Consider the following 14,315-nt stretch of genomic DNA (forward strand, 5'->3'; position numbering starts at 1 on the left):
TAATTTGTTTTTACTCTATTAAGAAGGTTTATGAGGATATAGTGTGCTTGTAATTCAAAATGCTTAAAAATATATGTAACTAGGCCTTTTTACATTAAGAATTGTCCATGTTTATTGCGTGGCGGACATTTTAAAAGTGGGGGGACGGCTGTATGAGATCATATCTTCATATAATTATTAATCACCTGTTTCTAAATGGTCTGTCTCTAAAAGTGAGGGGGACGTATCCCCCTGGTTGCTACGCCTCTGGGTTTGGGGGTATTGACCGTATTCTTCAATGCGGAAGTGCGCTCGTTTTTGCGATTGCTTTAGAACGTCCGATTCAGTCGCCAATGAGAGAAATGACCAGGAATAATAAACAGAATCAGAATCAGAATCAGAAAGAGTTTTATAGCCAGGTATGTTCACACATACGAGGAATTTGTTTTGGTGACAGAGCTTCTACAGTGCAGCAGGATTACAGAGACAGGACAAAAAAGATCATAAATATATATATTTTTAAAAAGTATATATATGTATAGTATATAGAAGTAGTGAGTGCAAATATACAGATTGACAAGTGTATGTACATGCTTATTACTATATACAACGTTATATGTGCAGCTGTTATGTGCAAATTGGCATGTAAAGTGTGTTGTTAAATAAGTGTATATGTGTATAAAAGTGTACAGCAAGTAGTGATGTTGGTTCCACAATTATTATCATCAAGTGTTCATGAGATGGATTGCCTGAGGGAAGAAACTGTTTCTGTGTCGGGCTGTTCTGGTGCGCAGTGCTCTGGCATCGACCAGAAGGTAAAAGTTCAAAGAGGCAGTGTGCTGGGTGTGAGGGGTCCAGGGTGATTTTGGCAGCCCTTCTGCTCGCTCTGGATAAGTACAGTTCTTGGGGAGTAGGAAGGGTTGTACCAGTGATTCGCTTAGCAGTCCGAACTATTCGACGTAGTCTTTGGAGTCTTAAACAGCAGAAAACAGTCAAACTACTATCTCTCCATAAAAAGTGTTCATGACTACATATAAAAGTAGACTAATGTAATAATAAAAATATCAGTTTGCGACATCAAGAAGCATAACGAGCTGTTTTTAACGTAATCAATAGAAGTTAATGAGACCGGAAGTCTCGAGCCAAAAAGATTCCAACGGCTGCGCCTGCTCAAACGTGCAGTATAAGGTCAATATTGTAGAAAACATCCACAATTTTGTGACTTTATGAAGTATTTATTTTCCATTTCCCCCATTTATTTATGCTTTTGAACTCTATTATGGCATCTTGATCTTTCTTCCAACAATTTTTACCCTTGAAATGTTTAAAAAAGTGACTTTCATAAACATTTTTCATAATTTAAAGTGATATATCATCTGGGTTGGTGTTGTATATTATGCTACAGAAACCTTGTAATAAACTGGCAGCACATTTTCTGTTATTTTACATTTTCTATTATTTTTGCTGGCAATTTTGGGGAAAAACATGAACAGGAGGGCTAATAATTCTGACTTCAACTGCATATATACCCATTATTAATAATTCTTTGAATCATTTCCGCTATGTTTTTGTCTTGTAAACTATAAGTAAACATCTTTCATGCTAAATATCTTACTCAAGACAGTCCTAAATAAAAACAAACATCATAGAGTTTCTGCAGGTTTCATCAAGTCAAAATGAAGACTTTTTAAGACCCTTTTAAGACATATACAGGGTTACACAATACAGATTTTTCATAATGGCCCAGTATTATTGTGAGGAATCGCGTAACTGTTTTTAGTTTTCTTTACCTGATTAGGGAATATGAAGGGAATTTGCTGTAAAGATGTCTAACAGTTGTTGTGAACTGTACCTCTCTGCAAGTAAATAAATAAGGTTTTATTGAGATGTGTTGTTGCTCATAGGATGATTTCGCCCGATTGAGTAGCTTTACTCGGACAAAGCAAAATTAATTTCTGTTTAATATGATTTAAGACCAACAACACAATATTTCAATAACATTTTAAGGCTTAAAAATTCATTCATTCATTCATTTTGCTTCAGCTTAGTCCTTTATTTATCAGGGGTCACCACAGAGCCAACTATTCCAGCATATTACAGCTTTATTGTACAGACTTATTTCTCTAGATATTATTTCTTAAACATTATATTATTACAAATGACTGAAATGTCAATAAAAGTCACTTGGTTAAAGGTGCAGTGTGTAAGTTTCTGACTCTTCTTAAGCATCAAAACACCATCATATGTTTGCAGATATATTTATACTTTTATTACATATAAACTTATTTAACAACACACTTTACATGCTAATTTGCACATGACAGCTGCACGTATACCGTTGTATATAGTAATATAGCTCTACATACACTTGTCTATTTGTATATTTGCATTCACTACTTGTATTTTTATAATATATTTATGATCTGTTTTTTGTCCTGTCTCTGTAATTCTGTTGCACTGTAGAAGCTCTGTCACCTAAACAAATTCCTCCTATGCGTGAACATAGCTGGCAATAAAACTCTTTCTGATTCTGATTCAGAAACATGCTCAGTGAACATTCTTGTTTATCTGTAAAACAATGCTGAAGTCAGATGTTCTGCTTTGAACGTGTGTTACGCGCTAGAACGGGTCTTTGTTTTGGTCATTTAACCCGCCCAATGCCAGTTTAGCCAATTATATTACAGCACCCCAGGTTCCCTTGATGGAAAACAGCGTATTTCATTCATTCAGTCAGGAAGACTCTGAAAGTATGCACCTGTGACTGAAATGTGACCTCCGGTGGACAGTAGCAGACTCAAGCATATTTGGAAATAATATAATATACGAGCGTAAACATTAGGTGAGCAGGTTACACTGTAACCCCGTGTCCTAACAACACGCTACGTGACGAGATACGCAGTGATGAGCAGTTTGGCTGTTTGCACCATATGAAACAGAAATGTAAATACAGCCATTCAGAAGCACAGAATAGTGCACTCACTGCACTCCAGCCAATGATAATGGTCCTTGCAATACCTAGTTCAACCACTGGGTGTCAACTTACATACTGCACCTTTAAAACTGTTGAATTTTTGAGTTGAATTTTCAAAATCATAAGTGAACAGAGCAGAGATCAACATCCCATAATGCAATTCACAACTGCAAATAAACCCAAAACAAACAAAATACAGATCTTTTTTACAGCGCAGGTAAGCCAATTAAAACACCCAAAACAAGCCATTGCTACAACACTGCTTATTTTTCAATCAGAACACAAAAGGTGAAATTCGGCAGGAAAGGAATAAAGCAATGTACTCTATTTGACAATCACCACAAGAAAAATAAACAATAAAGAAAACAGAACAGATTTCATTTTATTCTGACTTTGAAGCCTCCCTGCAGTTGCCAAATTGTCTATTCAAATTCACCTTTAATAATCTAAGTGCCATATTTAAACCATATTCCTGCATTAAAATAGCTCGAAGCCTTAAATCTTGTAGTATTCGCTAGTTTGAGAATATGCTAATTAGCCCCTCCCCCTCTCAGCTCTACCTGCTCCACTTAGCTTAAATGAAGTAATAAAAGCTTCACAGTGGCAAGCGGCACTCTAAAATGAATGTTTATCACCACTATGTCAATCCTGGCAATTTCAAGAGTGAACCAATAAGTGAATTTATATAAATCCCCAATAGATTACAGCCTAAAAGGCACGCAAGGAGTGCTCCTCTTATACTCATTGAAGCACTCTTTGTTATAATGAGATGATTTGATGGCAAGATTTATGTAACTGGGAATGCTGGATAACAAACATGAGGATCCATGTGCAGTTTATTAACAAAAGTAGTCAGACAGGCAATGGTCAAATGGGTACAAACAGTTTCATAAGGGTTTGGTCACAGGCAAAGAGGTTGATACAGGCGGCAAAACAACATAAACAAGGAAACAAGGCAGGGATCAAACACAGGAAGACTAGACAAGGTTACGCTAGTGTCACAGCAAACAAGACTCAGCAATGTGTTTGTGAAAATGAGCAGTATATATAGTCCAAGTAATCAGTCAATAATGATCCTCAGCTGTGGCAGGAGTTGATGAGTGCAAAGAGTTCTGGGAGTTGTAGTTCAGTTCAGTGAGCAAACTAGTTCTGCAGTGATCTGCAACTACTTGATCGCTGGTGATCATTAACAGATATAGTCAGCACCAGGTTGGATCTATTGAGGATCGCAATTACCACCCCTGAAATAAAACATTGCCACCTTATCTGCCACCCCAGCACTGGCAACCCAGAGTAAATCTAAATGATTTTCCTCAACCGATTTACAGCAGTCATTATAATAAAGACATAAAAACGATATAATCATTATTATTAGGAGATTCAAATAACATAAAACTGTAATTAATGAAAAGAAATCTTGTTTATTAAAGCGTAGTCTGAACAAACGACTCCTATGAACTGCTCCATGTTGCCAGATTTAGTCATTATTTATAAGCGTCACCTTGTGGGACTTAATTTTTATACTAATGTCTTACTGATTGTGTTAGTTAAGTAGTTTGGACTTAAAATAATAATAGTAGTAATATTTGGCAACACTGGTGGAAATCAAGAAGCACTGGAATATAAGATATTTATTGCTGTGAGTAGACCATTTGCTAAGATAAATAGAATGATCATCCTAGCTTTTATTACTATTACCATTATTATTAATATAATAATAATAATAATAATAATAATAATAATAATAATAATAATTATTATTATTATTATTATTATCGTTAATATAATAGTTATTATAATAATATAATAATAATTATTATTATTATTATTATCATTATCATTAATATATAGTTAATAATATTATTATTAGAGTGATTTCTGATGGTCATGTGACTCCAAAGACTGGAGTAATGAAGCTAAAAATCATCTTTAAAATCCCTGAAATAAATTATTTAATTAAAATATAAACTACTTTTGAACAGTTATATTTTTAGTGTAATAACTTTTCACAATTTTATCACTTATTTTTGATTAAATAAATGCAGCTTTGTAGAGCAGTAGAAGCTTATTTTTAAAACATACTACTGACCCCAAACTTTTGTCCGGTAATGTAAATATATAATTTTAATTGCAAAATTGTATGCAAATTTCTGAAAATTACCACCCCAAAATAAGTCATTTTTAATCGCAAAAAAAAAAAAATCACCCAAAAATTACGAAAAACTAGGGGTTTGCATGAATACAATTTTTTTTTACCACGAAATCCTGTCAAAATGCAAAAACGTATTAAACAAAACATTATATTATATTATTTTATTTTATTTTATTTTTTTATATATTGTTATATTAAATATTATTATATTATATTATTTTATTATATTATATTATATTATATTACAAAATACAAATGTTACTTCTAACCAAAGGGTTAAACAGAAGCATTTGACCAGTAAATATAAATATAAAACCTCCAATGCACAAATTGACAATAACTGTTTAGATTTGTGATCACGATTTCAAACTTTGGTGTGCGGCAGTGTTATAGTTCCCCCGAGGTGCTTTGAAATCTGCATTTTTATCAATGTCTGACATAATTTAAACTGAAACCAGAAGAGTGGGCGGGACATAGTGTAGCCCCTCCCCTTTAAAAAACAGCCAATGGTGTTTTGTTTTCCCACAGCACTGCCAGTGAGAGTTATCAAGCTCAAGCGCATCAAATGAAATGCAAACAAGGAGAAGGGGCGGGGCTTGTCAGACACTAGAGAGCAGTTGATTGGTCGAAATATTAGTTGAGAAACTGAAGTATGAAAAAATCAGGCTGAAGAGACAAACTGCAAACTTTATATCAGGTTTATACCTTCTAAATGTGAATTTTGGCACTGTTTTGGAGCACACTATCGATATCCTTAACATACCAGCATGTTAATTCCACAGGAACTTTAACGAGCAATTGTTTTGACTAAAAGAATTGCACTTTTTTTTTGTCAAGCAGATTAAAAACACCAAACAGACGATAACACACAGCGGGTCTTTAAGCTTCAGCATTAAAAGTCTTCTGAAATCCTATGATAGCTGTGTGACAAACAGAGCCAAACCGCTTTAGGTTCTTCAGGGGCTCATTAGCATATGCAGATACACACACTCCTCAATTACTGAAATGCTCCTTGTGTTGTTATTATTCAGGGAACAGGAATGTTAGCTGTCTGCTAGCACCGTGACCTTGAGTAAAAGCGCTTAAAAGGCTGTGTTTCTCGTGTGTGGATCGTTTCTGTAATACGTTTATGATGCCGCTCTGTGAAGCGTCCCATAAAAGTTCTGCCGGCCCCTGAATATCGATCACGAGTGTGATATTACTTTTATTACACAGCTCTATATGAAAAAGTTAATATCGAGCGGCATTTCCAGCGCAGGATGAATGGCTGTTTGATTTTTTGCTTCGCCAACAAAACCGTTTACAATGTTGAGCGCTGGACAACTGTAGCCGATACAGTGAAGCGTTTCAGTGAAAGTACTGTTGGAGTCAAAATTATTAGCCCTACTGAATTATTGTGATATTTTTGTCCCCAATTTCTGCTTCAGAATTGTTTCAACACATGTGTAATCATGATAGATTTAATAACTCATTTCTAATAATGTATTTATTTTCTCTTTGTCATGATGACAGCAATTAATATTAGACTGGATATTTACTAGTATTCAGCTTAAAGTGACATTTAAAGGCTTAACTAGGGTAATTAGGGGTAAAGGTTAGGGTAGAATTGGCAAGTCATTATATAACAGTGGTTTGGTGTCTGGAGACAATCCAACACTAATATTGCTGAGGGGCTAATAATATTGACCTTAAAGGGCACCTATGTAAAAAAATCTACTTTTCAGCTGTTTGGACAGACTATGTGCATGTATGGTGTATAGAAGCGTTCATATTGGGGTGATATAAACACACCCAGTGCTTTTTTTTCAATTTAACAAACATAAAAAACGGTGGACCAATTGGAGCGTTTTCAGATCGACCGCAACTTTACGTAGAGAGCGGTCCCCCCCGCCCCACCAATATTGATTGACAGGCGCGTCATCATATCCTCAGTTTGTTGATTCACGGTCCGCCAATTTCAGCGTGAGTTTGAAGCGATTATCACTAAAGGAACACGCTAGCTCTATTTTTAGATGCAAGGCTCATTGGGCTCAACACAAGATCAATATTCTCCACATTATCGCTCTAATCAGAATTATTGGTTGTATCTTTAGGTAGGTTTGCAAACATGTGTACTTCTCATTGAGTCTACCTTATACTCAGCCGTTTGCATTTCCTCGCGAATCCCAAGAAGCTCCCTGTGATCTTAACTAGCATGCGTTTTAGAAATCTAAACATCGGTTTCTATCAGGGTACACTCAAGTAGACGGCTGGGCGCCGCGGACCGCTGCAGAAACCTATGTTTAGAATTCAAAAATGCGTGGCGCGACGATTCGGGACACTTCATGTTTCTGCCGCGCCACAGAGAGTGTCTGGTGTGCCGCGTCGCGGCTTCGAGCGGCGCATCCGGTGCCTCAGTCAAAGTTAATTTAGTGTGCGTGGTTATTAGTTTCTGTGTACAAGCTCAGCACTTGAAACTAGCACACAGTTGGCTGTAAAACTGTACAAAGACACAAATGATTTTGTACTCTCTGCTTGGTCTGTGTCCGAGTCGTACATGTAAGACTGATGCTGATCCTCTCACTCAAGCTCCTCGCAGACTGCCTGTAGACTCTGTTGCAAAACGCAGAGCGGGTGAGCTACATGGCCCCGCACCCCTTGTACGTTGGCAAGAAGCCGAAACTAGTCTACATGTGAAGCAACACACCCCTAAATCAGCGAACTGTGGACACAGCCCCCAACATGACACTTTTAAACACATTATAAATAAACAAATCTGAATGGTGTTTTATAAAACTGAAGCTAAACTGGCACACTCAGAACAACCAAATATTAATATTACATCATAAAAAAGAGGTCAACTATGGGCCCTTTAAAAGAGGTTTCTTGCTTTGTCTAAAAAAGGACTTAATTATTTAAGACCTTTAGATATTTGGACATAGAAACCAAGACAAAAACTCTAGGTAGGGAAAGCACATGTGCAGTGCAAAGTAGATGTGAATTGGGCCTATCTTACTCAAACATATTTCTTTCTACACTGTTCAACAGTGGATTCTATAACTAATAACTTGTGATTAAAACTGCTGATACTGTCAAACCTTTTTCCTTCTTTCATTTATCTTATCATTTATTCATCTTATTTTACTTCTATTATTAGTTTCTTTTTTCCTTTTTCACTGCAATGTTTTGTTTTCTGTCATTACAGCAAGTCTGACTTTGGCTGTGATGTGCATAATATAATCCTGTGTTGGATTTTTCCTGTACTGAACAAAATTGCTAAATATTCTCATTGTTCACATATATATATATATAAAAAGTCACTGGACCTGAACTAACAGTTCTATAATGAGATGTGTGGCGTGTCAGGTGACTGATTGATTGGTTGTGTTAGTTTATGAACTCTCGTCTGTCCTCCATCATGTCATTTGTTGGCTGTGTGTTTTGCTTGGCGATCGGTTTCTCCTGAATTCATCATTCCTGTCAGACCTCTATCACACACCAGCACCAGCGGCTGCGAAATGTCCCCGTGCCTGCTTTTTGACAGGAAAATAATGCCTTTCTTTTCCCTTCAAGCTGACATGTTTTGGATATTCCAACACTTTCACTTTTGTTCACACACTGACTTGTTCTTATATCCTGATGGGGACCCCCATTGACATGATGTTTCTACTTTACAAACTGTCTGACAAAAGTCCTGTCGCCTATCCAAGTTTTAGGAACACAAATAATATCTTGACTTTTAGATGATCATTTGGTATCAGAAGTGTCTTATATGAAAGGTAAAGGCCTCTAGATTCCGCTTATTTACCACAATAAAATCTGATCATGCCTTGATTATTAATGATTTGATTAGGACAGTAAGGTCTGACTCTGCTTAGACTAAAGTCTGCTCACTGAACCTTTAATATATCCAGTATAGAATATGTGCTCATGCTGCAGTGGAAACAGAATGAATATTGTGTCTGACTCCATCATGAGCTTGGAGGACTGCATCCATACATCTCTGACATGACTCAAATCACTGATTAATAAAGTCATCTGGAATGGCAAAGAAAGCCTTCTTGCAGGACTCCCAGAGTTCATCAAGATTAGGATTCATCTTCAACGCCTCCTCCTCCATCTTACCCCAGACGTGCTCAATAATGTTCATCTCTGGTGACTGGGCTGGCCAATCCTGGAGCACCTTGACCTTCTTTGCTTTCAGGAGCTTTGAAATGGAGGCTGAAGTATGAGAAGGAGCGCTATCCTGCTGGAGAATTCACCCTCTCCTGTGGTTTGTAATGTAATGGGGCAGCACAAATGTCTTGATACCACTCAGGCTGTTGATGTTGATCATCCACTCGGCAGATCTCTCGCACGCCCCCATACTGAATGGAACCCCAAACCATGATCTTTCCTTCACCAAACTTGACTGATTTCTGTGAGAATCTTGGCTCCATGTGGGTTCCAGTAGGTCTTCTGCAGTATTGGTGATGATTAGGATGCAGATCAACAGATGATTCATGGGAAAAATCCACCTTCTGACACTTTTCCTAAAGATCAACTAGAAGTCAAGGTATTATTTGTTGCTCTTACAACTGGGATTTACGACAAGACTTTTGTCAGGTAGTGTGTTTCTCTCCTTTACCCTAAGTCCCATCACAGCAAATAATCTGCACTTTCAAAATACTTCATTCTGTCTTGATTCATAAGCATGTTTACCCACCAGGCCTGCAATTTTAGTCCACACATTGACATACGCTTCATGAGACTGTGTGTATTCATGTTAAGTGCCCACTGGAATATAAAACCAAGTACACACACACACACAGACAGACAGACATGACCAGGCCATCTACAAGCCTGCACTCAGCCATGTTTACGACTGATGAAAAGGAACCCTCGAGTTGAAGTGCTGCTGTTTAAAGAGGAATCGTTGTTTCATTATTCAGTCTAAGTCCTCTGAATTTGCACACAGAGTGGAAATAATCTGTTTATCGGCTGATCATGGCGGTGACGGCTTTTCGATTCCACTCTCTAAAACTGAGAGCTTCTATTTCAGCTTTCACACCGCTTCTGTTGCGAAGGAGGAAGGAAATCCTGAGGCTAATAGATCAAGACTTAACTCTCCGTCTGACCTGAAGAAACTAAACTCCGCCATTACTCCTGTTCACCGACCACACACACACACACTTCACACTCCTGGGGAAAAAATCCTGAAAATCCTCCAAAGGGTATTTAGTATGATTAAAGCTCCTACAACATCTAGGCAGCACGGCATGTTTCTTCTTTTTTAGGCTAGTTTTAACAGCAGACGACACTCTAGGCAAGTTTGTAACAGCAGGTGGCGCTCTAGGCTAGTTTTAACAGCAGACGACGCTATAGGCAAGTTTATAACAGCAGATGGCGCTCTAGGCTAGTTTTAACAGCAGACGGCGCTCTAGGCTAGTTTTAACAGCAGACGGCGCTCTAGGCTAGTTTGTAACAGCAGATGGCGCTCTAGGCTAGTTTGTAACAGCAGATGGCGCTCTAGGCTAGTGTTTAACAGCAGACGGCGCTACAGGCTAGTTTTAACAGCAGACGACGCTATAGGCAAGTTTATAACAGCAGATGGCGCTCTAGGCTAGTTTTAACAGCAGACGGCGCTCTAGGCTAGTTTTAACAGCAGACGACACTCTAGGCAAGTTTGTAACAGCAGGTGGCGCTCTAGGCTAGTTTTAACAGCGACGGCGCTCTAGGCTAGTTTAACAGCAGACGGCGCTCTAGGCTAGTTTATAACAGCAGATGGCGCTCTAGGCTAGTTTTAACAGCAGACGGCGCTCTAGGCTAGTTTGTAACAGCAGATGGCGCTCTAGGCTAGTTTTTAACAGCAGATGGCGCTCTAGACTAGTGTTTAACAGCAGACGGCGCTACAGGCTAGTTTTTAGCAGCAGATGGTGCTCTAGGCTAGTTTTAACAGCAGACGCCGCTCTCGGCTAGTTTGTAACACCAGATGGCGCTCTAGGCTAGATTTAACAGCAGACGGCGCTCTAGGCTAGTTTGTAACAGCAGATGGCGCTCTAGGCTAGTTTTAACAGCAAACGGCGCTCTAGGCTAGTTTTAACAGTAGATGGTGCTCTAGACTGGTGTTTAACAGCAGATGCGCTCTAGGCTAGTTTTAACAGCAAACGGCACTCTAGGCTAGTTTTAACAGTAGATGGTGCTCTAGACTGGTGTTTAACAGCAGACGGCGCTATAGGCTAGTTTTTAGCAGCAGAAGGCGCTCTAGGCTAGTTTTAACAGCAGACGGCACTCTAGACTAGTTTGTAACAGCAGATGGCGCTCTAGGCTAGTTTTTAACGGCAGACGGCGCTCTAGGCTAGTTTTAACAGCAGACGGCGCTCTAGGCTAGTTTTAACAGCAGACGGCGCTCTAGGCTAGTTTTACCAGCAGATGGCACTCTAGGCTAGGTTTAACAGCAGATGGTGCTCTAGACTAGTTTTAACAGCAGATGGTGCTCTAGACTAGTTTTAACAGCAGATGGCGCTCTAGGCTAGTGTTTAACAGCAGGTGGCGCTCTAGACTAGTTTTAACAGCAGATGGCGCTCTAGGCTAGTTTTACAGCAGATGGCGCTCTAGGCTAGTGTTTAACAGCAGGTGCGCTCTAGGACTAGTTTTTAACAGCAGGTGGCGCTCTAGACTAGTTTTAACAGCAGATGGCACTCTAGGCTAGTGTTTAACGAGCAGGGTGGCGCTCTAGACTAGTTTTAACAGCAGATGGCGCTCTAGGCTAGTGTTTAACAGGCAGGTGCGCTCTAGGCTAGTTTTAACAGCAGATGGCGCTCTAGACTAGTTTTAACAGCAGACGGTGCTCTAGGCTAGTTTTAACAGCAGATGGCGCTCTAGACTAGTTTTAACAGCAGACTGTGCTCTAGACTAGTTTTTAACAGCAGAGGGCGCTCTAGGCTAGTTTTAAAATTCAGATGGTGCTCCATGCTAGATTTCAACAACAGATGGCACTAGGACTATTTTTAAATGCAGATGGCGCTCTAGGCTAGTTTTCACCAGCAGACGGCGCTGAAGACAAGTTTTAAACAGCAACATGCGATCTAAGCTAGGCTGCATTTAAGATGCAGATGGCTCTCTAGGCTTGTTCTTAACAGCAGATGACGGTGCTCTATGCTAATTATAACAGCAGATGACGATGTACTAAGCAGGATAATGTACATCTTGCCATCTTGTTCTTGCAAAATAAATCCCTCTAGTATCCCTTTAGTCTTATTGAGCAGTTTTCAGCTGCTGTCTGGGCCTGTCACTGCCTTTCTAAGCCTCCCTTTCTTCATGTGTTTGATACTTTTTCTCTGCATCATTTCATTTTTTACTTCATTTGTAAAATAATTAGATTATTTTTCTTTCCATATATAGATTTCTTTGGTTACCAACATCCAGGGAAACTTTCAAGCCAACAGCACCTTTATAAATATGTTTTCTGAGAAAAATGTTGAGGTGTTCAATACTTATTTCCCTCTCTGTATATCTACTAGCACCGATGGACCACTGTGATGCCCATTCATGCAAAATCTCTCTTTTATGAGCTCCAATTAGAGGGGTTCATTACACAAGGCTTAATTTGATGGGTAGAGATAGCCTGTGCGAGGTGTTTGTGATCCGCTAACTCACCGGTGTGCAGTACTCCACCATCGGGTAGTTCAGTTTATGACCCTTCGCTGTGCGACCAGAGAAGAAACAGCTCTGGCAGACGTCATAGTTAAAGTGTTTCAAACTGCGATATCTGCAGAGAGAAAAACAAACAACAAATCAGGCTTTCATTATAGGAAGAATTTTTGATTTGCTTGATATACACTTGAAGTCAGAATTATAAGCCACAAACACATTTCTTATCACAATAGTTTTAATAACTCATCTCTAATAGCCGATTTCTTTTCTCTTTGTCATGATGACAGCACATAATATTAGACTAGATATTCTTCAAGACACTAGTATTCAGCTTAAAGTGACATTTAAAGGCTTAACTAGGGTAATTAGGGTAAAGTTAGGGTAATTAGGCAAGTCATTGTATAACAGTGGTTTATTCTGGAGACAATCCAACACTAATATTGCTGAAGGGGGCTAATAATATTGAGCTTTAAATGGCTTTAAAACTATTAAAAACTGCTTTTATTCTAGCTGAAATAAAACAAATAAGACTTTCTCCAGAAGAAAAAATATTAGAGGAAATACTGTGAAAAATTCCTGAATCTGTTCAACACCATTTGGGAAATATTTGACTTTAACTGTGTATTATTGTTAGTTGCTTTACAGATTTGGAGTAAAGTCATGTAAATATTCAATTGACAGAAATTTTATAGATGACAAATTTGACAAATACCAGAAGGAAAAAAAACTGTGCACCAAAACGTACCATTGAATGAACAAATACACTGACTAGGCAAACGTTTATGTGAAGAAAAAAAAGAGGAAGACACTAAGAAGGAACTAAGGAGAACTCCTCCACATTACAAGTAAATTGAAGCCACATTTCTGCATGTAATGTAACGTGTTCTCAGATTATATTAATCTCACAATTTACATTAATATTCCATGGATGTTAAATAATTCAATTTAGAAACACCCTTAAAAGAAAACAGCATTGATCCCAGCCACATTTTATAAAGCATAATACTCACTAATCTTTTTTACACATACATTATAGGCACCTTTTATCCCACTTTAACAGAATGTAAAATAACTCTCTGGTGTATCTAGACTGTGTAGTGAAGTTTCAGCACAAAATAGCACACAGATAATGTTCTCCAGCTCTCTGAAACTGACCCTTTTAGGCTTTGATCCTAATTGTGGTGTTTTGGTGACTGTCGCTTTAAATGCAAATGAGATTGCTCTTTTAAAAAGAGGGCGGAGCTACGAATGCCTGTGTGTCAGCATAGTGGCACATTCAAAAACAAGACTAACGTCATATGCTAATGAGGGAGAGATGGTCACTAGTGGGCGGGGCTTTACCTCCTCTGATGACATGTATAAAGGAAGAATGTCAATCAAAGTGTTTCTGCAGACCGTTTTAATCAAGTTTGATTATAAACAACAGAATTAATTAATTTTGACAATGATAAGCTGCTTATATCACACACTGCTGCCACACAACTGTGTTTAAACCCCTTATAAAAGTCCTTTTTTGCATAATAGCGCACATTTACTCTACTTGCACTGCATTATTTGACAATTATTAGTACTTTAGCTTGAATATGATCTTTCACTAGT

General features: G+C 38.2%; 1 protein-coding gene across 1 annotated transcript in view; it reads right to left on the reverse strand.

The window, feature by feature from the left end:
• The window catches only part of utrn (utrophin), a 346,120-nt gene that overhangs the window by 53,599 nt on the left and 278,206 nt on the right, over window positions 1–14,315 (reverse strand). Inside the window, 2 exon segments of the mRNA XM_056448819.1 lie at window positions 931–943; window positions 12,720–12,831. Coding sequence (XP_056304794.1) covers window positions 931–943; window positions 12,720–12,831 — 125 coding nt within the window.

This window comes from Danio aesculapii, chromosome 23, assembly GCF_903798145.1.
Source record: "Danio aesculapii chromosome 23, fDanAes4.1, whole genome shotgun sequence".
Classification (NCBI taxonomy): Eukaryota; Metazoa; Chordata; class Actinopteri; order Cypriniformes; family Danionidae; genus Danio; species Danio aesculapii.